Below are 22,462 nucleotides of genomic sequence, written 5' to 3'. Positions count from 1 at the left end.
ACAAACCCATTGGCCTCATAAATAATTATACCTATGCAGTTTTTACAACGTTATATATATATATATATATATATATATATGCATGTGTATGTCTTGTAAAATTACACTGCTCAATCATACTAACAATTATTGTTTACACTTGATAAGTATTTATGTATGTTTTTGTAAAATTTTCCAGTCGACTTTATCTTCACTCTACAATACCAGGTTGCTATGCAAATTTCAAGCCACCTTTTTTTGATGTGAAATTGATACGCTTGCCAATTTGCCATACATGCTTATCATACATAATTACCTTGTCATCTCTTCTGGAACTTGAAGGCTTTTATTGCAAAAGCAAATATGAATCCAAAAAATGCGGCAAAGGCAACCACCATTACACCTGCTACAACCAAGAAATCATGCCTAAATCCAAACACATCCTTCAGTAACAGCTTCACTGGCACAGAGTGAGTTCCATCTGAAAGCATCACCGGTTTATCGTCATTGCCAAACTGTGATGTCAGAAGTCCATACAGGCTCCATGCCACTGGGTTTGCCCAATAATACCATCTCCAGAAAACAGGCATTCTCTGCAAAAGAATTGGGAACACATTGATTTTGATATATTTACACACGAAAAAGAGAAAGAATGCGAGCAACATTGATTTCAAGTGCATTTTAGCATAGAGACAGTTTTAAACTCAGATCCATCTGTAAGGTCATATGATAGATCTAACATGCCCTAGATATCCGATGAAAAAATTATATAATACCCTGGTGCCTTCAGCATCACATTTAAGTTCACTTCAAACTTGAACATCGGCTGTTATGTTGATATTAATAAATATTTGAGCGCTGTTTTCCATCTGATCAGTTTATGTAAAATGCACATGACATATAGAAACTATGATACTATATATATATGGAAAAGAAAATGATAACTTCATTACCTTGCGAGGAATCATAAAGCCACTGAAAAGGTTCCAAAGCATATAAAATGGAGCAGCAATGATGGCGGCAACATTATGATTTGGTGTGATAGCAGTAGTCATCATTCCATATAAGGTGAAGTACAGCATGGTAAAATACATGAAAAATAAGTACCAAATAAATTTCAAAGCAGTCCACTCAAACGCGGCCATAGAATAGAAAATAGAGCTGTAAATAACAGTTTGTCCAAAAACATATGGGAACTCAATAACAACCTGCACATAAAAGGAAAAAACATGAGTGAAGTTTCAGAGAACAAAAGAGTTCTTGCTCGCACAAATAGAAGTGGAAAGAAGGAAAGAAGCCAAGAAGGTAAACCTGAGCAAATGCAAAAGGCAGAGCCGAATACATCCCAGCAGCTCTCTCTCTGTATGAAACAAATCTTTCAACAGAAACAACCGGTTGAACAGAAGTACCATTTGTCACACCAATAAACAGGACTGCAAGATACATGGATCCCATGGCATTGAATAAATCTTGCTGATTCTCCCTGCATGTAAGAGAATTTGAAATTTCACAGAGAATTTAGTGGTAAAATCATCTGTACAGGAGCAATTGAAAAAGAGATACAAATGATGGAAGATATCCAACGTTGATATCAAGTCTCATGGGGTTGAAAAAAACTAACCGCCACTTGCAGTATGAAATAATACATAAAGATGTATATGTTGTATAACCAAGTTTCCGAAATACACAAGCGTGAAAGCACCTGAACAAGTTTTTAAGCAAAACTTTTGCCTAGTTATCAGAAGATGTCTAAAAAGAAAAGTTCAGTAGAAACCTTTTTGAACCAAATTTCCAACATATTGATCCAAGCATTAATGAAATGACAACAGTGTAGAAGCAGCGAACTGCTGTATACTGTGGATTCCGCCAATAAGATAGATTTTGCTTCCACAGGCAAGCTAGAAACTGATTAAAAAAAGAAAGAGAATACTTTGTTGGAAAGTTCAACTCTTTTGAATTTGCACTAGGCTGACTTAGACTTTCAACCAATTCTTTGTTATGTCTGTAACAAAACAAGACAGCATGGTTAGATAAAGAAAATGAAAGCAAAAGGAAAAAGAATATATGTATAAAATGGCAAAAACTACAGCTGGCATTTCCTTAAAACATGTACATACTGAAACAAATTTGATGATCTGTAAATTTCTGCAAAATCTACACCCAGACGATTTTCTTCAACTGGTGATGTAACCTCCAGCATCCACGCTGCAGGATTGTATCCAGGCCTTATTTTTGGCACTCCTTCAACTGCCTAAAGATTAAATATATAGATCCATAAGACAAATTTAAACAAGTTCATAATGATTTAAGCACAAATAGATATAAAATATTCTAAGAGATTTTAAAATGGATGATCCAACCTCAAAATATTTGATGAGCTCACAAGACTTAGGACCAAGTGGACCAGCGTACATGAGCTCTCCTCCACGCTTCATAAACAAAAGCTGCATAGATGGAGAAAATTATGAATTGAGTAGACTCATTAAATCAAAACACTTAATAAGGATCAAGCACGTGATCAAATTTAAACAAGGACATGATATAAAAGCAGTATTGCTTATTGGTAAGCACTTCTGATTATTTTCATTTTCAATACCAGGAAAGAAAACCCCATTTGAGAAGCTCTCTGGCAAAATTTAAGTGCTAACCTCATCAAAGGATTCAAAAATGTCTATGCTGGGCTGATGGATTGTGCACACAATAGTTCGCCCAGTATTTACTATGTTCCTGACAGTTCGCATCACGATTGCTGCAGCCCTTGCATCTAAACCTGATGTGGGCTCATCCATGAATACTATAGAAGGGTTGGCAACCAGTTCAACAGCAATTGTTAACCTTTTACGTTGTTCAGTTGACAAGCCATCAACTCCGGGTAGACCAACTAATGCCCCACCTAACGACGTCAGTTCCACAAGTTCCATCACCTCCCCAACAAATGCCTGAGAAATTCAATCAGTAAGTTATCTCAGTCTATAGACACAAAAAGGCCAAAGATGTATTACCCTTTGTGTCTCCAAATCAACTTTTGAAGGTAACCGCAGCCAAGCAGAGAAAAGAAGTGATTCCAGAACAGTCAAACCAGGCGAATGAATGTCACTCTGCTCACAGTAACCCGAAATTCTAGCAAAAGTTTCTTGCCTTTTAGGATAACCAGATATATGTATGCTGCCTTCTATAACTCCACCAGTTTTTCGGCCTGCTAAAACATCCATAAGGGTGGTTTTACCAGCACCACTGACTCCTACCAATGCTGTAAGCACACCAGGTCTGAATGCTCCAGTAATATTAACCAATAACTGTAATCTATCTTCTAATATCCCTTCTTGCTTTAATTCCTGAAGAGAAACTTGGATGAGAGAAAGAAATAGTCAACATATTTCCCAAAGTAATTGGCAAATGGAAAAGAAACTGTACACACACCACAGGGACATCCACAAAGTAATTGATATTGCTGAAGGACATGTAAAGTTGTTGAAATGGAAGAACCATGCCTCTCTGCTTGACATATTTTCCTACATGGAAGTTAGGAAGAATAAGAACTTGAACATTCAGCTTCAAATTTATATCTACCAATAAGAGAAAAGGTCAGAAAAACTGGAAAAGCCAATACAATACGCGTTTTACAAACCATTTTGTGAGCCTGAATGCTGCAAGTACTCTCTCAGCTCAATAACTACAGCTTCCCCTTTCCTTCTCCTGTCTCTCTCTTGTAGCTCTTCCTTAGAGACAACAGCCTGTTGCTTTCCCCAAGCTGTTAAATAATAAAAGTGGAACTTAGCCAGATACATTTGTAATTAATTTCTTCATCTAAGCAGAAGTAAAAAGGAAGTTGTACTCATCACTTCTACACAATGAGATGACTTACGTTTAAGGTAGCTTAGGAAGAATGTGAAAAGAATGTTGAACAATACCGCATATCCAATCATAGCACCAACGCCAATCCAATACCAGTAGCTTTCTGAAAACAAACTTCGTTGTCTCAATAATGCCTCTCCCAATGAAGAGTTAGTGTTCACAACCATCTACATACAAAAAGCAGACAACAATGAGTTTTGGTAATGTATACATATATACATACAAAAAAAAAAAATCTAATTTTTCAGTATCGCTTGTGTAAATTTAGATTGTGGAGAGCAATGAATTATGGGAAATTTGTTAACCCTGGTATCTGCAGTGGTATTTTCGATCAGGTTTTGGTTTGATTGGCACCTTTTCATAAAGTTAGGGCATCATACTGCTTTCTGTATCACACAGGAAGCCGATTGTATGTTCTTAAATTATCTTTTCTCTCATAAGTGGCTCATCTCTAGATTGAAATAAAATTCATACTACTAGTAGTCTCTTCAATCAGGCTTTTCATCACTTGCACTTTGGAATCCTTGGCTTAAAACAGTATTGAGAATCTTATACATTAGGAAAACATTTCTCATATTTGTTATTGAGGGCAAACAGATTGTGTATAATTAGCTAATCTGCAAGTTGTTCCATCATATATTTGTTTTAATCATGTTTCTGTTAGGGTTGGCTGATGAAGGGTCCAAAGTGGAGTTTAGTTACAGAATTCAGATGGAAACAAATTTCTTCAATTTTCTTTTAATTTTTAATAGAGTGAACTTGTGTGTAATCAATTAAAAAATTAAAATGCTTATATATAATTTTTTAGAAATCTTATTACAAATGATAAAAGATTTAAAGCGCGTAAAATATAGAGTTTCATTTTCAAAAAGAAAATTTTAATGCATGACTATTATTTATTACTGTCATGAATTTTTGTGTTTGAACTAATCCTTTAAATTTATGGATATGGTAAAAAGCACAATAGCAAATGGCACACAAAAAAGTGTACTCTATAAACTGGTGCCATGAAGTTTATGAAATGACTAAACTAGTTAAAACAATTAAATGGATATATGCAAATGCAATTGGGGATAATGCTATTCATTTCAAACTTCCTTTATATATGATTACTAAAAACCATAATGTTGTTATTGAACAACATAATTTTTAAGATACAGAAAAGCTAAGCAATATGCATAAATGTGCTTGGCAAATATTATACAATAAGCTAATGGTCTTACCTTATTCCAAGAATGTCCAAGAAATTCATTCACAGAAATTGCATTTTGAGCATACATCAAAGGAGAAACCCAGAAACCCCAAATCCACCAGGTTGGAATATGATCTGTCACAATGATACAGAGAAATGAATAAAACATTGGCATGAACAATGAACAATGATGTTGCACAATAATCAGTTTTACCTCTTGAAATAATGAATCCTCCGAGAGCCATTACCACCAGCATAGCAAAAGACCCAAAGGTATTTGAAACTATCATATTTCTGCCTAAGGATCCTATAACACGAAAGAGACCTATAGACATCTGGTGCAGAAGAAAATATAACAAGAACTGCCGAAAAAGTCTGCAAATTGAAGGAATGAAATTAAAAAGTCATGCCAACTCAACCATAATAAATCAAGCTGAAATCAGGGAAAGCAAATTACACACCTAGAAACATCAGGATCATATCCAATAACATAATATGTAATAGCCACCCAGAAACCAGATTCTATGAGTGAAGTTGGAATACTCAAGACCCAAGAAGGAAGTGTGTAAACCCAACTTGGATAGAAACACATATCCCTGTGCTTGTAAAGCACAGGGAGCTTGGCCACCAACATTGAAACTTCGGTGAAGCCATTAAAAAGAATAATGACCATGGAAAAGTAAAGTGCCCCAAGAAACAATCCTCCATCATCGATTGTCCTATGGTGCATCGTTGTGCGGACAAAAACAGTCATTGTTATTAGGGCAACCAAAAGTAGCTGGGGAGCAGTACACAATAATAATCAGCAATCAAGTTTTATGAAGCACTTTCCTCTTAATAGATCAGCAATGCATAATTAAAATGAAAAACTAAAAAAGAATCCTGGACCAATGTAAAAAGTCACTAACCAGAATTAGTTACAAAAAAAGCTAGCATTAACACATCACCATTTAAAAATACTACATTACCTGTACAAATTTGAAAACATAGATAAATGAATTTCGTTTCATCAGCAGTAACTGCCAGTTAAAGCTAATTTTGAGAAGTACACTTTTCTTCTCTCCATATTGAGAAGTTGACAAGGCTGCTGGATGATTGTAGCGTCTATCAAAAGGAACGGCCAGTTCTGCGGACAAATTCTTCCCAATTTGGTGTGAATGAAAAGCTTCAGCAAACTTTCCTGGAGGTATATAACGGTAAGGTTGGAAGGGGTTGGACCAATACTGCTGTTGGTCCTTCTTTGACGTAACCTGTGTTTCAAGATTTTAGCAAAGTAGCAATGTACATGAGAATGAGCCCAAATCTCAAGCTCTTCTAAACTTACCTCTTGCAAGAAGTCAGCCACATTCTTCCTCTTGGGACAACTAAATCCCATAGATGTAAAGAAATCAAGAACAGAATCACGAGGTCCCTGATACACAATTTGGCCCTCACACAGAAGTATAACATCATCAAACAACTCATAAGTTTCAGGAGCAGGTTGAAGTAGAGAAATGACTGTGGTGCCATCAAGAGCACGAGTACAATGCTTAAGATATTTGATAATATGATAAGTAGTTGAGCTATCAAGACCATTTGATATTTCATCCATAAATAGCACTCTAGCAGGACCAACTAATAATTCACCTGCAGCCACATATGTGCTAAATTGGCATCAATAAAAGCTTATAACATTCTAGTACATGAGAAACAGTAAACAAAACCATCTAAACCTGTTGTAAGCCTCTTCTTCTGGCCTCCAGAAATCCCTTTAAGCATTTCATCTCCAACCAATGTGTCAGCACACAAGTCCAACCCTAAAATCTTTGTCAGATGTACATTAGTGCTTCAGAATTCAGCAATCACATATACCATATTTACAATACTGAACTTCCTTAAGGAACATGTTTCCTTTTAAATCGAATTCCACTGGCTAATAGGATATCAACCAACCTTTTTGATGTGTGAATCCCTAGAAAATCCACTATGATGTCATTTTATACCCTTTTCTTGAGGTTTGTGTTATCAACATCAATTTATAAAACCAATATCCTTAACCCATCGGCTCGATTCCAATATCATTGTAAATACCAATGAAAACTATACTTTGGCCACTTTGGCTATTCTTGAAGGTGTGCTAGTTAGTAACATGTCAGGTAAAGTACACTTGAAAGCCATAATTGCATTACTGCTATCTCCTGTTTACAAAAATATTCAGCATCTAGAGCATACCTTCATGATGTATTCCACCACAAGGCTTGTCTCTCCTCCCGCCAAAGCAAATGACTAAAAGAAATAATTGTAACAGTGAGAATCTCTAGGCAAAAATCATCTATTTGTAGAGAAAAGAATATGGAAAGTACCTTCATAAATATATCAAGATCATCATCAGGTTTTATCCCAGCAATCTTCTCTCTTCTTGAAAGTTCCGAAATCATATCTTTTGCAAGAATTCATGAGTCAACAACTAAGAAAGCATAGTTTATGCAAACACAAATGATTTTATAAAGGTTACCATATTTGGATCCAACACCCTGACAACGTCCTGCAAACTCAAGAGTTTCCCTCACAGTCATCTCTGCCACATGCAAATCCTGTTGACTGACATAGGCAGACGTCCTCGGAGCCACAAACTCATGGAAACCATGTCCATTATATGTAATTTTCCCTGACACCTTTAAAGCAATCAAGTTTAAAGACATCAAAAAAAAAAATAGAACAATCAACAGAAAAACATTGGTAATTTATGTGAAATTAAATCATCCAAAGTTCTTAAGTTTAATCCTTTAATAAAAGGAAATGCATAACTCACATACATGATTAAAGACTGCAGGTCTGCAACATTTTGAGAGGGGGTAACCTAAGCCCATTACAAAAGGCATAGTTCCATCAACAACATGTTATAAGCCACTATTCTATTCTCATTCCTATCCTCTATTGGAGACAAGATAAATGCAGGTGATTGAAAATGCATGAATATACAGTAGCTCATCATGCTTAGATTAGACCTTTATTGACCCCACTAAGTCATACCTACTGAGATCAATTCAAGGATTAAATACCGTAGCATATAGCATGAGAAACAGGATTGGTTATTAAAAACGTGTTCAGAATTTTTGAAGATACGAAAACTCTCAACACCTGTAAATCATGTGCCAATCGTCCAGCAAGAGCCAACAATAGCGTTGTCTTTCCAGAGCTCGGAGGACCCAATAGTAGTGTCAATCTACAAATCATCATCCTACCTTATCAAACACGCAAATTCCTGGCCTAATAAAATCACCAACTGAGATAAAATTAGAATTCAACTATACCTTGCACGTCTAATAATCCCACTTGTATTATCTAAAATCCTCAACTTGCTTCTTTTTCCGCTGTATATCCTCAATTGTCTCAGAAGAGCCTGATGAGCATTAACAAAAAATAAGTTGGAACGAAATCAATTTATAGCAGCAGCCAAGAGTGTAAATTGCGAGCTTATTACCTCTGTCATGTTGAATATAAAATTTGGAATGGTTGGAAGTGCTCTACTTCCGAGATGGACAAAAGATTCAACAGTTAAATTCTGAAATCGAACCTCAATCTTTGGAAATTCCAAATCTACTCTGTAATGCCACACATGTAGAAAAAAATAAAACAAGAGAACTCTTTCCAATCCGAAATTACTGAAAATTCTCACATTTTTATAAGTCTCCACTTAATTTAGTCAATCATACAAAGACTGTTTCCAAGGACACATAATTACGCGTCAAAATTCCTTTTTGAATCATCAATGTAATTTAATCGTTATGTTGATTTGCTATAGCTTCCAACACAATAAAAATTCAAACTTGGCTTATAGTATACTAGTTTAGTAGCTCAAAAAAGTTAAAAAACATAATCTGCAAACTGAAAGGCTCGGTTCATTAAGTAAACTAAGCTTACTAGACTCAATTTAGCTCTCACAAAACCCCCCCGAAAAAACACCACTAGAAGAAAGAAACAAGAAAGAGAACAAAAGTCATTACGCATCCAATCTCTCTCTCATTCGATCAAAGAAGCGCTCCGGATCATCTTCAACAGAATTGACCAGACGTTCTAGAAGAAGCTTCTGCTCCTGAGCTTCAAGTTCACTTACATTTACCTCCTTATAGTCACCGACCACATCCTTGAAAATGCCGCGGCGAACGCGAGCGTAGGTAGGCAAGCGCTCCAAGGCGGCCCAACGAAGAGCCTCCTCGTCCTCCCCGTCTTCCATAAACGACGACGTTCTGGCAAACACATTCTCTGCCGAGTTCCACATTGGATCTGTGAAAGCAACAAAAACACCGCAGAGAAGCAGGAGACGCTGAATTTTATATATATATCATAAAGTAGAACGTAACATTGGCATCTGTAAGACCTGTCAACCACTATTGCTGCTATTTTCTTGCATTATAAATATAATAGATTGGTAGTTGAGTTTCTGGCTCTGAATTAATGGTGATTTTGCTTTCTCATTCTCTCTCTCTCAACAAGCCTTTGGTTGTTCATCGCTCTTTCTTTCTTTCCCTTGTAAAGTTTACCTGTTTGTTGCACTGTTTTCTGCACCCCCTTATCTCTCCATAAATTTTCTACGTTGAAGTTTGTCTGACAGAGTGCAGAGAACACTCATTAATGGCAGTGCAGCGGGAAAGACACAATTCGCGGGTTTTATCAAATGATAAACGGGCTCGAGTAAGAAAGAAAAATAAACTCGCTGTGGATAATGGACACGCTAGTGAAAGGCACGGATTGTAGACGGCGAGCAAGGGCTTTTGGTGGGATAGGTAAAAAGCGAGTGGGCATGGACGTCCGGGATAATTTTAAATTGTAACGGTTGAGTAGGGATCATTTTGTAATTTTACTGCTTTGTTGGGTAGCGTGGGCTGAGTTGATTGGATCATTTTTGTAGACATTTGATAATAACTTTTATTATTATGAAACTATTTTTTGTGATTAAAATAATTCTAATTATAATGTAATTACAATTTTTATTATTTAAGGATTACAAATTCATTTAACATAAAATTTATGATATTATATTTTACATATTCAATTACACATATAATTTTAATATATTTTTTTATATAAAAATTCAAGATTATATAAAGTGATATCTAAAAACTTTTACAATTTTTTGTATACCAGTTATAATTTTACTAGAACGTTTTCAAAACAATTAATAATATAATTATAAATATAAATTGTTAAATTTATAAATTAAATAACATCAAAAAAATTTTTATTATATTCATATTTTTGATATTAAATACATCATTATTTTTCTGCTTTTTAATAATACTAATTTGACGTAAGGATGAAAACCCCAAAAAGCTCTGATGACTTTTGGCAAAAACACCGCCCTTTTTGGACCTTTACAATGGCTCACCATGGAAGGAAGACAAGATTAATGAAAGCTATCGAAAACAATTCCAATCATAATTCCCTATCTTCTGAAACACCCAACCATATCATTAAAAACCAACCTGCTCAAGTAGTTGGAAGGTTGACCATGGGCCTATAGCAACTACAGCCAACGGGTTTCCAACAATTAGACAATTCAGCTCCAGTTACACCAATTCATCCCTATTAAGGTCATTTTTTAATGATTTACATATGGATGCTACACATTTTTATGTTGTTTCATGGACTTCTTTTTACGCTTTTAATGTTAATGAATTTTCATGAAGGGTATTTTAATTATTTTGCTAAAGTTTTAAATTTTCATAATTAAGATATGTGTTATCATCTTATTTTAGTCAAATATAGTAATGTTTTATTTTAAAGTATATTATTTTTGGAGGAAGGTGTTACAAATGAATATGAGAACATGATTTTAGTATTGAAAAGATGTTATAGTATGTCTAGTTAATTAAGAGAATTTAAATAAGCCTCTCATACTGTATTGACTGCACTCACAAGCTATTCAGTTAAGTTAAGTTTAAAGTTTTACTTACTAAGTTATATTTATGAGATATTAGCCCAAGTTTTACAAGATCAATATGAGGAAATTCAAAAAGATTAATGTAAATGTTCTAGCTGCAATCCCACATGAAGCACAAGATCCAAGGACAACTACCCTAGTTACCCAACCAAGTCTCAATGCCATTGAAGTAAGGAATTTGATTAATGAGGCATTGCAAGAAGGGGACGACACTCCAATTAATGCTACTGAGTTGGTTGAGGCACCAACACAGATTTCCACATAAAGGACTTTAGGGGAGTAAAAAGATGACTTTGATTATAGACAGGATCTAGCTACACCTAATTTATGGGTTGTCATGCATTTATCAGTCCCTCAACTTTGTAGGCATGAATGATTGGTCTGCAATAATCGAGGATTGACTCAAGGCGGTTCAAGATACAATGTCTTTATTTGAGATGTCTCTCAAGGTTAATATTAACCAGACAGACTTTAAGAGATTATTTGATACAAAGTATAAGACCACAGGACCTACCCATGAGCTCAAGAGTTCATCAATCTGTACCAAGGGCAAGTGTTGAACCTGTGAACTTAAGCGAAGCTAGTCACACTTACATATGAACATAGGAACAACACAAGGGCGAGCCTACGAACCATATAACTACGGATGAAAGCAACCACGATAATAAATAACGAAAAATGCAATCTTTAGAACTTAAGACCATTGTGCATATTCATGTTGAAGTAGACAGTGTTACATAGAATCCTTCTTCTTTCCATATCTTTATGAAAATAATTACTAGCCAGAAAATAAGGACTCCATATCATATAGATATTGATAGAAATATATAATAATGAGGCCTAATAATGAATGTAGATATGAGTCTTATTGTCGATATAAATAAAAAGGTGTATTGAAAAATAGATTCATATATTAAATTGAAAAAAATGACAATTCAAAGTAAGAAGAAATAATGAATATTGTTGGGTGACTGGTAAGATTGTAATTGTGATATTAATGCATTGAGTTAAGCCATGCGTTACATGCAATGAGTCATATCATAAACAACATGGAAAACAAGAAATCCAACTTTCGATTAATTAATAGCCGTTAAGGGTTAGGTTGGCCCCCAAGAAAAACAAACCAATGTCATAATGGGCGTTGATTTTGAGTCCTAAAGGTCACTTCGGCCATTGATTGGTTCCATCAGCTAATTGATATACCATAGAAATCAAACAAATTGATATGCAGCAGCTAAAAAGTTTGGTGGGAGAATGCCATTTTCCCAATCTAATTATGTTCAAAATTAGATCTGTCAATTGGGGTGGGGAAGTCTAAGGTTCAATTGGTTGGTTCGAAAAATTAGTTTCAGGCCGAACTGAATTCTAACATTAGGCAAGCCTAAGACTAATTTTCATTTGTTTCCACATCAAAATGAGCTAACACCCTAATTAATTCATTTGCATACCTCACCGTAGAAGCAAATGAAATGGTTGCAATGGGAAGAGATATACTTTGTGCATCTCAGCACATTTTTTCTTTATAGGATGGTGAGCCCTCTCTTTCAAGATGTCAAACTTTGTCCATTCAATAAAATGACAAATGTCTCACTGGCAACCCCATTGACAATTATTAGTGTTACGATTCCACTTGGGCCACCACCAAATAGAAAAGAAGAACTCTTAGTTAAGGTGTCTTCAATTGTGGCTATAAAATAAATGATCTTTTGGTTGAAGAACTTATGTTAGATGATCCATTCAATGTTACCCATAATCCTAAAGGTATAAGCATTTTTCAGCGTCCAAGTTTGATTACTATATGCATGACCCCTAAGACTATATCTCATCAACCGTAATTAGCCACAACATAGAATCAAACAATCTTTGATTCAATACCCTAGTTACATCCTTTCCGTTAACAACCAACACCATCTATTACCGATTATTTAGCATGTGGTATATAGGATCTCAAAGTGATGAATATTTTTCATAAATAAAGAAGCGTTGCAAGATGCATTCAAGAGGTTCGTTTTGAAAACTAGTTTTTAGTATGAAGTTTTCGTTTTAACAAGGAATAGATGAGAGATTAAATTCTATCATGAACAATGTCAATGACATACAAGGCCCCAAAGTTAGAAAATTATAAGTATTTCCTACTTCACCCTATGTATAATCACCTCTCATGTCCAAAATATCAAAATTTACTCAACCACAGGTAGCCAAGTTAACACAGTAAAGTCCTTAAAATCAATGTTTATCATGGTAGGTCGAACATATAGGCAAAAAGAAATCATAAATATTATTACAAGGAGACACAAGATTCACATATTTTATACGCAAGAATGGAGTCAACCAAAAATTGGGCACTAAAGTCTTTTCTATTATTGGTTGAGTGTTGTTATTATAACTTAGATTTCCGTACACATATTGAAACAGTGCTAAAGATAAGTCCAAAGACTCATTTATGCCATTGATAGTGTGGTGGCAATGAGTATGTCATGTGTTTACACTTGTGTTCTGAAATGAGCTTAGTTCTTGAAAGTTTTGTGACATTTAACGTGTAGATCTCCATGGAGGCAAGGAGTAGTACAGTGCAAGTTATTAAGCTAAGAAGATCTTTTTAGATTTATTTAGAGCTTGTCTTTGCGTTTGATCGAAAGCTTACTGGAACTGAAGATCAGATTTATTTAGAGCATTCCTAATAGATCAGGTAACTTACTGTGCCAAATGTTGGTTCATCAGGCCTGCCTTCGGAGGTGGTACCACCACAGAACTAGTCAACTTAGCATTAATTCTAGTTTGGTTCTAAGAGATTTTTTGTTGACAAACGAGGGCTGCTGGTAGCTGGCGGCAACTGCATTTAGCTTCTATTAATGTCATGAACTAGTAGATTTTCACATAAAAATTGGCATCCACGGTTATTTTATCTTAATCTAGGTAAATAATTTTAATACATGTTTTCTTGTTTTTATTAAAGATGATTGCAAGATTGAATTAGAATTCTTATGAAATGTCAAAAAACCATAGGTAGGTGTAATTTGTTACACTAGTTATATTTTCACATGATAAAAAATTACACTTACGTCTATTTGACGTAACCAAATTCTCGAGAGTAAATATGATATTTTTAAACTTTAGATTTTGATATAATCCCCAATTTAGGGGGTTATTTGACAATGTTGTAATCAATGTTGTAATTTTCCTTCAGAAAAGTAAGGAAAACACTCAAAAAAGTCCAAAAGCTAAATTCTAAATTGGGTTTTTTTTTTATATTTAGCAAAAAAAATCCATTAATTATTTATATAAAATCATATTATATTAATATATACAAGTATTAACATGTACTATGTTAAGATTTTTTATACAAATTTTGAGATATAAAGTTTTAATTATTGATTTATGATAATTTAATAATTTAAAATTGTTTAGTTAATATCTAAAGATAGTCTTTAAAAAGAAATAAAGTGAATAAGAAAAACGTGACAATAAGCATTTGTGGTGTGTATGGACACTAAAAATCAATGAAATAATAAAAACATGAAAAACGCAATAATAGTCTAAGCATACAGAGTGTGTGAATGAATGGGCGAGTGGAAATTAAGTTTTGTTTTTCAAACTCATTATTATTTTTTAAAATTTAGAAATAAAAATATAATGAATTATATATATTTTTAATATTATTATCAAAATAATAATTTTATTTTTAATTTTAATAAAAATTAATTTATAAATAAAATTTTAAATTTTAAAAATTAATAGATATTAATTTCAGATTTTACCGTACATTATATGGGAATAAGGCTTATGGCCCCAACAAAACACTTCACCAAAAAAGTTCTGTGAAATTTACATCTAATTATTAATAGATTTTCTTTCCAAAAAGTGATTTAATAAACGTGGGTTCCACAAAAACTGGTGGTTTCTATTGGCTGAAATATTTAGTTTATTCAAATATCAAAACGCAACTGACAACCCGATTATCATCTCGCGTTTCCTTCGTTACAAAAAGAAACTATGAGTCGTTGCAGTATCAGTATTAGTTTGCGAATCCATTTGTTCGGCAGGGTCAAAAATGGAAAAATCTCTAATCCAACCATTAATCGCCGTCTTTGTCTCTTTCCTAGTCGCGACTAGAGCTTACGTAAAAAAATCTCTCGACCTCTCCGGTGCAGTCGCCGGCTTCTTCGTTATGACCATTCATATTGCCGTCGGAAGCAGGTTTTTTATTTATTTATTTTTATTTTGCCAAATACTTTGATAGATTGGGTTATGGATTTGTGAATAATATTTACCTTTTATCTGAAGGTATGGGGCTATGTTGCTGGTCTTCTTTTTCACTTCATCCAAGCTTACGAAGGTGGGAGAGGGCAAGAAACGACGCATTGACGCCGAATTCAAAGACGGCGGTCAGAGAAATTGGTAACCTTTTCCCACTTCTTTCATTAATTAATCACCTTTTTCATTGTAGAGTTCTTAAGATTAAACTAATTTCATGAATGAAATGTTGATTCAGTTTTTCAATTCTTTCCAGGATACAAGTTTTATCAAACAGTGGTATAGCAACGGTTTTAGTTGTTAGTATTTGGGGATTGAGTGGATGGGAAGACAAGTGCTTAGACTCGAAAGACTCAACCATTATGACTGCCCTCATCGGTGGTGTTGTAGGTCATTATTGCTGCTGCAATGGGGATACTTGGTCTTCAGAGATTGGGGTACTAAGTGATGATCAACCTCGATTAATCACTACTTTTAAGGTGCAATAATTTTGCAACTCTTTTGTGATGTATTGCTTTAAGTTTATCTATTTTTGAACATCAATCTGAAACTTGAAAAGCATTGATATGTGTTCTTGGCTCTGATATCTTCTCCTATGTCAAAGGCTTTATGGAACTCTGAGGAAGGGTTTGGGTTAAGCTGACTATTAGAAACACGGGTTGCAGGTTGAAAATCTAATTCAGTATTAATCATGTTCTCTGCATATTTATCTATAGCACTACCATTTTAGCTGTAAAAAGTATCAAAGTACTTGTAAAATAAAAACAATGCTGGGTAGACTGTATCACAATTCTTGTAAATGTAATACTATGCTGACAAGTCTCCGCCTGTTAAATTTAATTTTTATTATAATTTTAGATATCATTTACCAAAAGGATATTGTCAGTTTTTTAATAAATTAAAATTTTGACTCGGTTATTTGACCCACCTAAAAATTTATAGATTTGATGTTGGTCTTCTATAAATTTCATGGAGAACTGCTATTTTAATGTGGTCTATTCTCCACCGCAATGTGCAATGAAGATTGTGTATTGTGGTAATGCAGTTATTATTATTATTAATTTTGTTGACGGATTTGTCAGTCTCTTTTAAATAGTTTTAGTTGTTAAATGTTCTACTTGGCCATGTTTTGATGATTATGCTTGCAGACGCAGATTAACTATGGTGCATGCCAAAGCATAACCTGAACTGACTTGCTTCGAATGGCTTTACTGACGATTTGTAATTCTTTTTAATTCACCTTATTTAAGCATCTCATTCTTCTGTATTTTATAATTAATTATTAGTGGACATGTAAATATTTTACTTGTAGTGTTCACCAATTCTCCATGTTCCCTTGTAGAGCTCATAGTATATCCAAGTGCAAGACTGGCATCTCACTATTGTGATGTCTTTCATTGTTAATGTTTTTTCAGACTAGATGAAACTAATTTGTTCTTTAATTTTGATATAATTTTGTTATTTCATGGTTGTTAGCCTGTTCGGAGGGGCACAAATGGTGGTGTGACAAAAGCTGGACTACTGGCAGCTATGGCAGCTGGCAGTGTTATTGGACTGACATTTGTGCTCATTGGATTTCTCACCACAAAATGTACATATGATGATGCTCTGAAGCAGTTGTTGGTCATTCCCCTCTCTACACTTGCAGGATTATTTGGAAGTGTTATAGATTCTTTGCTGGGTGCAACACTGCAATTCAGCGGATTCTGTACTGTTCGTAATAAGGTAAGTCAAATATATTTTCTTGAGTTTACAAACAGATCAGCATGGAGCTTCAGGGATTACCATTATATGTGCATTGGTGACCCTAGAATAGATAGTTTTACATTTTGTGAAGCTAAGGCATTTGTCATCAATCTTTCAGGTTGTCGGAAAACCAGGACCAACAGTGAAGAAAATTGCTGGTCTTACTATTCTTGACAACAATGCGGTGAACTTTGTGTCGATAATGGTGACATCAGTGCTTACTGCTGTTGCATGCGTGTACATATATTGAAATCCAATAATATAAACGGAACTATCTGAGTTTTGGGAGTATGAATAATTCAGATTATTTCCAATCAAATGTGTACCATTGATACTGAATGTATCCTTAATGCAAACTCAGAAGCTTAAGCTTACATAATAAAAGATGAGAGTTTCATTTGGTTTTCACTTTTCGGAAGATCATAAAGTGAAAAAAATTTTCAAGACGGCCAACCCAGAATGGGTTAGCACGTAGAAAATTGTTTGTGTTTAAACAAGTAGAAGAATTTCAAGTATTTTGCCATCCAAGTTGTCAACTGGGGAAGCTAATTTTTGCTCCTGCATAACTTCATGAGCTTTGTTCTTTATCTGCTTCAGCTCTTACTTTTTGGATAAATGGATCGCTGATTTAACTGGGTGTCATAATGTGATTGGGTATACTTAATTATTAGCTTTGCTCGAGGATCAAATCAATAAAAACAATGCCCCATCGTCTCTACTAAGCAGATTATTAAAGGTACGTTTACTAATAGGATGGTATTATAAACAAAGGCTATGATTAAGGCAACAAAAAGATAAGACAAAGCAAGCGTAAAGGCAGGCCTTTTTCTTAATGGCGCCTCTGGAGATGATCATAGTATGCCATTTCTTCAATCCTGGTCCTGGTGCTGCATACATTCTCTCTCAAATAAATAAATAATTACTAAAATTTCGCATGCTTTAACAATTTAAAGATTGTGGCAAAGTGAAGTGGGCGATATTTAGCACTATGAGACAAGAAGAGGAAACGTGGTGGTGGGATCTTTTCTTACTTTATTTTTGGATTGAATTTATTCCTGGTTGTCTTCCAGGAAAGCTTTCACATGGGCACATCAACCATTTACATTTCATACTAAAACTATCAATTTCTACTAATAAAAATAGTATTATTGGCTTCTCCCATGTAGACACAGTGGAGTTGTCCAGGAAAATTGAAATATTTGACTTGTTCTTTTTTTTTTTTTTCAGAGGATAAAACCTTACTTAAATCAATGAAATATTTAGTACTTCTACTGTCCCAAATTACCAAGTAGCTATGGCGATCACATTGGGGTTTTCCTTTACTATTCTGGGGTAGAAACCTGAATCATCATATTCTTTACCAGAAAAGAAAATACAATTCTTATATGAAAAAGTTATGAGCAAAACAAACAGCCTTTGACAGTGATATAAAGAGATGTCAATACACAACTGCAAGCAATAGGGCTCTTCGGATTAGACACCCATATGCCAATAAACCTTTATCACAGCGGCATTACTGTTCACACAACATCTTAGTATAGTTACAATGCCTATTTGAATCCTAAACCTGCCCAAATTCAATGACCATCATCTGTTCCGGCAATCAGACTGATGTAGCATGATCCTTTTCTTAAAAACACGCTCAAGCAATTAGCAAGCAACAGAGCAAATGGCAGGCTTCATGGGAGTCATAATATAATTAGCAGAGGATTGGAAACCAGCAGCAGTTTCCAGGCGTTGCCAAGTCAATTTGCGCTTCTCAGCTTCCACAATTAATAGGGAATTTTCCTCTTCTACCTTATGTTGGCAAGCAAGAACTAGCTCTTCATCCATTTCACAGAACATTTTCCTTATATTTTGTGTCAGATTAAGAACTGCCCGGTTCCAGTGATTCTGGGCATTCCGTTCTAGAGCTGAGAAGACAAGAGGCACAATAACTTGCCGATTTTGTTTGACAAGATTAAGGATGTGTTCATTGTTCAATAGCAAGTGAGCCCGTTCAGCCACCTGAAAATGGTATAGAAGAAAACAGAATGAACAAAAAAAAACTTCGCTGTACTCTTCTGAGACAATAATATCGCCATCTAATTAAACATCTTATGGAGCACTAATAATTCCCATTAAGTATGCAGGGGTCTCTAACCAATATGGAGGTGAAATTAAAATGTACATCCAAATTTCAAAATCAGAATAAGTAACAATTGTGGCAAATTCATTTGCCATCGGTTTAAATTTCAACTGCCCATAGCCATGAAGAAGTAACAGAAACAGAGTTTAAATGAGAATTCTGTCATATAAATCTAAAATTCAATTGACCATTGTAAAAGCTAGTTATCAATTGTTTAAAGGGATGTTATTAGCATCAAAACCTGATTTTTCGATCCATTATGACCTTATTATTATTGATCCAATATCTATGAAAACTTCTTCTACTTTACATAAACAAGTCATCACAATATGCCTTTCGACAAAATGAGGAAAAGTATTCTAGTTCAACAAAAACAAAAGAACGAACATGTGAATAGAAGAGAAGGCATAATAGCTTGAATTTGTTACTTAGCCAAAGTCGAGAGCTTCAATCAACGAGCATGGAAAAGATACAGTTAAAGATGCCAGCCAAAATAAACACTTCATTTAGAAGCAAGCACTTAATAAAGGCGAAAGTATACCTGGTAATGGGAGCTATTGAGGCAGGATCCTATGCGCCGAAAAAGTTGGACCATTATCTTTTGGGACTCGGTCATGCTAGTCATCTCCAAAACCTCTTCCAACTCACTTATAAACATCAACTCTTTCTGGCTATTTGTTACTGGCCAGTACTTCAAGAGTCCCTTAATCACAGTAGTTGCCAACTTTGGATCCTTATCTATAAATTGTACAACACAATACGTTAATTGTTGATGATAAACACCCACTGATTTTGGCTTGTGTAGAGGAATCAAAGCTTTGCATAAGAACATTCTGTGTTCTTCCTTCAGTGGCAATGCAAACCCACTAATAATACTCCCAAAAATTTCCAACAGCTCAGAAATTCCATTATGCTGTTCAGTTTCAAAAACAAAATGATATATGATATTGCTAACAGCTTGTCGAATAAAATGCCGGTGTACCATGAATTTCCCATAAGTTCTGTGCAAAATTGTTTTTAAACAGTCCCTTTCTCTTGGGTCCTCTGAATCAAAGAGTTCAAGTAATCTCAAAACAAATGAATGATCTACGTACTTTTTCGCCACCTTTACATCAAGAGAACCAGAACTGATAAACCGCAGGAGTAGATCATACACAATTTGCAAATACGACCAAGCAGGATCAAACATCGGTTCTTCATCTTCAGCTTCACCACCAGAACCATTAGTGCGACACTTGGGCGGAAAAACCCTAAACAGGTTAATTGCACACATTCTACACATTGCAGAAATTGCTGGCTCAGTGAATTTTGCAGATCCAGAAGAAACAAAATCGGCAAGTTCTGTCAGTGTCTGTCGTTTAAGATCTTGCTGGGCAGTATTCTTCTCAGGATCGCTGAAATCAGAAACCTCACAACACAGATTCAACTTACTGACAAATAGGTTCTGCTTTTGCTGATTTGACACGTCTTTGAAGGATAGATGAGGCTCCACAGCCTCAACTCCAGCCATGATGCTAGCAGGAAAAACAGCCGAAGAGACCCGTTTAACAACACTCAGTGGAATTGAAAGACCATTTCCACCATTTGTACAGTGAATTACATTGCTGAAGTTCGAACAATTGCTGCCAGAATTAATCTCAGCTGAATCTAGTGGGTCAGATTTTGGTGACTTCCGAGGAAGTTTGCTTAGGATTTGCTTGAGCATGGTGGGAATGCAGCAATCTTCAGCAAAATAAGGGCCTGGACCACAATTGATATTCAATTACTGGATACAGAAAGAATCAGATGGGAAGGGAAGGGTTGACATAGCAATATACTAGCTAAAAAAGCTGAAGCAGACTAGGATTTGTATATCAGTATAGAAATTTCAGAGCAATCAAGAAGTGATTCAACGATTATGAGTCACTGGCAGACACAAAGATTCATGCTAAAATTTATTAATACAGAAGATCTTATCCAAGACTCAAATTCTTAATCTGATGACACAATCTCTCTTGATAAAAGCATTCAGAAAGGACTCTAAACAATAATTTTAACAGAATAAATCAATAATGAAGCCACTGAAAATAATAGTAAAACTAGTATAAGTCAGGAAAATGACGAAACAACGTCATGATTACTGGAAATACACCATGAAAAATCCTGAGCAGTAGTTTTAGAGGCACAACAATATATTTTATTGTTGAAACGTGCATACTCCAAGTCAAAAATCAGCATCGCCACATTTTACTAGTCGGGCATATACATACAATGAACCTCAAGAGCTACAGAAGGTACAATTTCTAATTTTATAAAGTAAGAATGGCAACCCAGATCAAGTTTATAGAAATCGTCTACACACAAGAAACTTAAAAGGAAATTCAACAAAGCAATGGTCATAATCTAGAAGGAAACAGAAGTTTATCATCAACAATGATCTGAACATATACAAATCAAAAACTTTAAGTTTTGGCCATAACATGAAATTGGAGGAGTGAAACAATAAATCAAGGTTTATTCTTTAAACCAGCAAGTAAATTCAACAAGGATCTAAACCAAATTTCAAAACATGAAACAAAAGGTAAAACCCAGATCTTATACAAGACAGTAACAGCAGTATTTAAAATAATTCAGCATCAAACGAAGAACAGAAATAAAAGTTGAAGCATCAAAGGTAAAAAAAAAAAGATTTAAAGAGAAAGAGAGTATAAACACCTGTTAATGTTTGAAATGATATAGGAGGAAGAGAGAGAGATGGGTGAACTAAAAAGGAATAGACAAAAAGAAAGGCATAGTTAATAATGTAATGTTATGAAGAAAGGCATTTTACTTAATGGTATTTTGAGAGGACTCCGATGGAACTCCTCCATGAAAGATGAAGAGGGGTTCCTCGATCCAAGAGAATAAAAGATGTGGCATTTTCTGAGAATTGCAGTTGCAGGTATTCAACTAACAGGAGAGAAGGTGAAAAATAACAATAATACAGTTTGGGTCCCTGTGTTTGTCCAATCATGTTTAGATTCTCTTTGGCTTAATTGGAATTCGATGTGATTTCCATTTACATTCTTCAGTCTCGTTAAAACTTGGAATTTCTGTAATCACCTACTTTTCTTTTCTCCATCAATTGATTATAATATATACATGACCCATTCAACCAATTTAGAATATTCAAACAAGAAAATAAAGAAACTTGATATGGACAGAAAGTATTCGCTCAAACATATTTATTTTGCATTGTTCATTTAACTCTTGCTCATCGAAATAAACAAAGAAGACGTTAATTAATTTCTACCCACCATTTTTAACCACTTTTTTGTTTTCTGTGTTGTGCTGTAACACTCAACTCAAACTGGCCATTGCTTTCGATAGCAAGATGGAACCTTTCCCCTGTATTCTCATATAGTAT

At 34.7% G+C, this 22,462-nt stretch overlaps 3 protein-coding genes across 5 annotated transcripts; 1 reads left to right on the top strand and 2 right to left on the bottom strand.

The window, feature by feature from the left end:
- Window positions 1–89: 89 nt before the first annotated feature.
- On the bottom strand, window positions 90–9,791 carry LOC123194068 (ABC transporter G family member 32-like). Of its 2 annotated transcripts, XM_044607197.1 has the most exons (24): window positions 9,013–9,791; window positions 8,490–8,610; window positions 8,320–8,408; window positions 8,147–8,231; window positions 7,521–7,680; window positions 7,369–7,445; window positions 7,238–7,291; window positions 6,739–6,829; window positions 6,351–6,652; window positions 5,995–6,276; window positions 5,488–5,804; window positions 5,241–5,401; window positions 5,058–5,161; window positions 3,845–4,001; window positions 3,608–3,730; window positions 3,400–3,491; window positions 2,982–3,314; window positions 2,628–2,918; window positions 2,340–2,423; window positions 2,097–2,230; window positions 1,754–1,981; window positions 1,291–1,462; window positions 933–1,187; window positions 90–572 (listed from the first exon to the last, which is right to left on the bottom strand). In XM_044607197.1, the coding sequence occupies exons 1-24, from the start codon at window positions 9,285–9,287 to the stop codon at window positions 300–302; spliced, it is 4,260 nt and encodes a 1,419-aa protein (XP_044463132.1). In that variant the 5' UTR covers window positions 9,288–9,791; the 3' UTR covers window positions 90–299. The 2 variants fall into 2 exon arrangements, with proteins under 2 accessions (XP_044463132.1, XP_044463133.1); XM_044607198.1 differs by lacking the exons at window positions 8,147–8,231; window positions 8,320–8,408; window positions 8,490–8,610; window positions 9,013–9,791 and adding an exon at window positions 7,822–8,081.
- A 5,117-nt stretch (window positions 9,792–14,908) lies between these two features.
- Window positions 14,909–17,357, top strand: LOC123194569 (protein PGR). The gene is made up of 5 exons (XM_044607830.1): window positions 14,909–15,146; window positions 15,234–15,347; window positions 15,460–15,682; window positions 16,680–16,928; window positions 17,068–17,357. The coding sequence occupies exons 1-5, from the start codon at window positions 15,001–15,003 to the stop codon at window positions 17,197–17,199; spliced, it is 864 nt and encodes a 287-aa protein (XP_044463765.1). The 5' UTR covers window positions 14,909–15,000; the 3' UTR covers window positions 17,200–17,357.
- Window positions 17,358–18,305: 948 nt separating this feature from the next.
- LOC123194568 (serine/threonine protein phosphatase 2A 57 kDa regulatory subunit B' kappa isoform-like) lies at window positions 18,306–22,462 on the bottom strand. Of its 2 annotated transcripts, none has more exons than XM_044607829.1 (3): window positions 22,353–22,462; window positions 19,619–20,817; window positions 18,306–18,956 (listed from the first exon to the last, which is right to left on the bottom strand). In XM_044607829.1, the coding sequence occupies exons 2-3, from the start codon at window positions 20,780–20,782 to the stop codon at window positions 18,600–18,602; spliced, it is 1,521 nt and encodes a 506-aa protein (XP_044463764.1). In that variant the 5' UTR covers window positions 20,783–20,817; window positions 22,353–22,462; the 3' UTR covers window positions 18,306–18,599. The 2 variants fall into 2 exon arrangements, with proteins under 2 accessions (XP_044463764.1, XP_044463762.1); XM_044607827.1 differs by lacking the exon at window positions 22,353–22,462 and adding an exon at window positions 21,772–22,195.

This window comes from Mangifera indica, chromosome 13 (genome assembly GCF_011075055.1).
Source record: "Mangifera indica cultivar Alphonso chromosome 13, CATAS_Mindica_2.1, whole genome shotgun sequence".
Classification (NCBI taxonomy): Eukaryota; Viridiplantae; Streptophyta; class Magnoliopsida; order Sapindales; family Anacardiaceae; genus Mangifera; species Mangifera indica.
This window is presented reverse-complemented; position numbering and strand designations above follow the sequence as displayed.

Excerpts from the sequence above, each read along its gene's own strand:
- LOC123194068 (XM_044607197.1), bottom strand. The coding sequence starts at position 9,287 with ATGTGGAACTCGGCAGAGAATGTGTTTGCCAGAACGTCGTCGTTTATG. Across the intron at positions 7,446-7,520 it reads GGGTGTTGGATCCAAATATG|ATATGATTTCGGAACTTTCA; the intron begins GTAACCTTTATA and ends TTCTTGCAAAAG. Across the intron at positions 1,982-2,096 it reads AGATCATCAAATTTGTTTCA|ACATAACAAAGAATTGGTTG; the intron begins GTATGTACATGT and ends GTTTTGTTACAG.
- LOC123194569 (XM_044607830.1), top strand. The coding sequence starts at position 15,001 with ATGGAAAAATCTCTAATCCAACCATTAATCGCCGTCTTTGTCTCTTTC. Across the intron at positions 15,348-15,459 it reads GACGGCGGTCAGAGAAATTG|GATACAAGTTTTATCAAACA; the intron begins GTAACCTTTTCC and ends AATTCTTTCCAG. Across the intron at positions 16,929-17,067 it reads TCTGTACTGTTCGTAATAAG|GTTGTCGGAAAACCAGGACC; the intron begins GTAAGTCAAATA and ends TCAATCTTTCAG.
- LOC123194568 (XM_044607829.1), bottom strand. The coding sequence starts at position 20,782 with ATGCTCAAGCAAATCCTAAGCAAACTTCCTCGGAAGTCACCAAAATCT. Across the intron at positions 18,957-19,618 it reads TCAATAGCTCCCATTACCAG|GTGGCTGAACGGGCTCACTT; the intron begins GTATACTTTCGC and ends TACCATTTTCAG.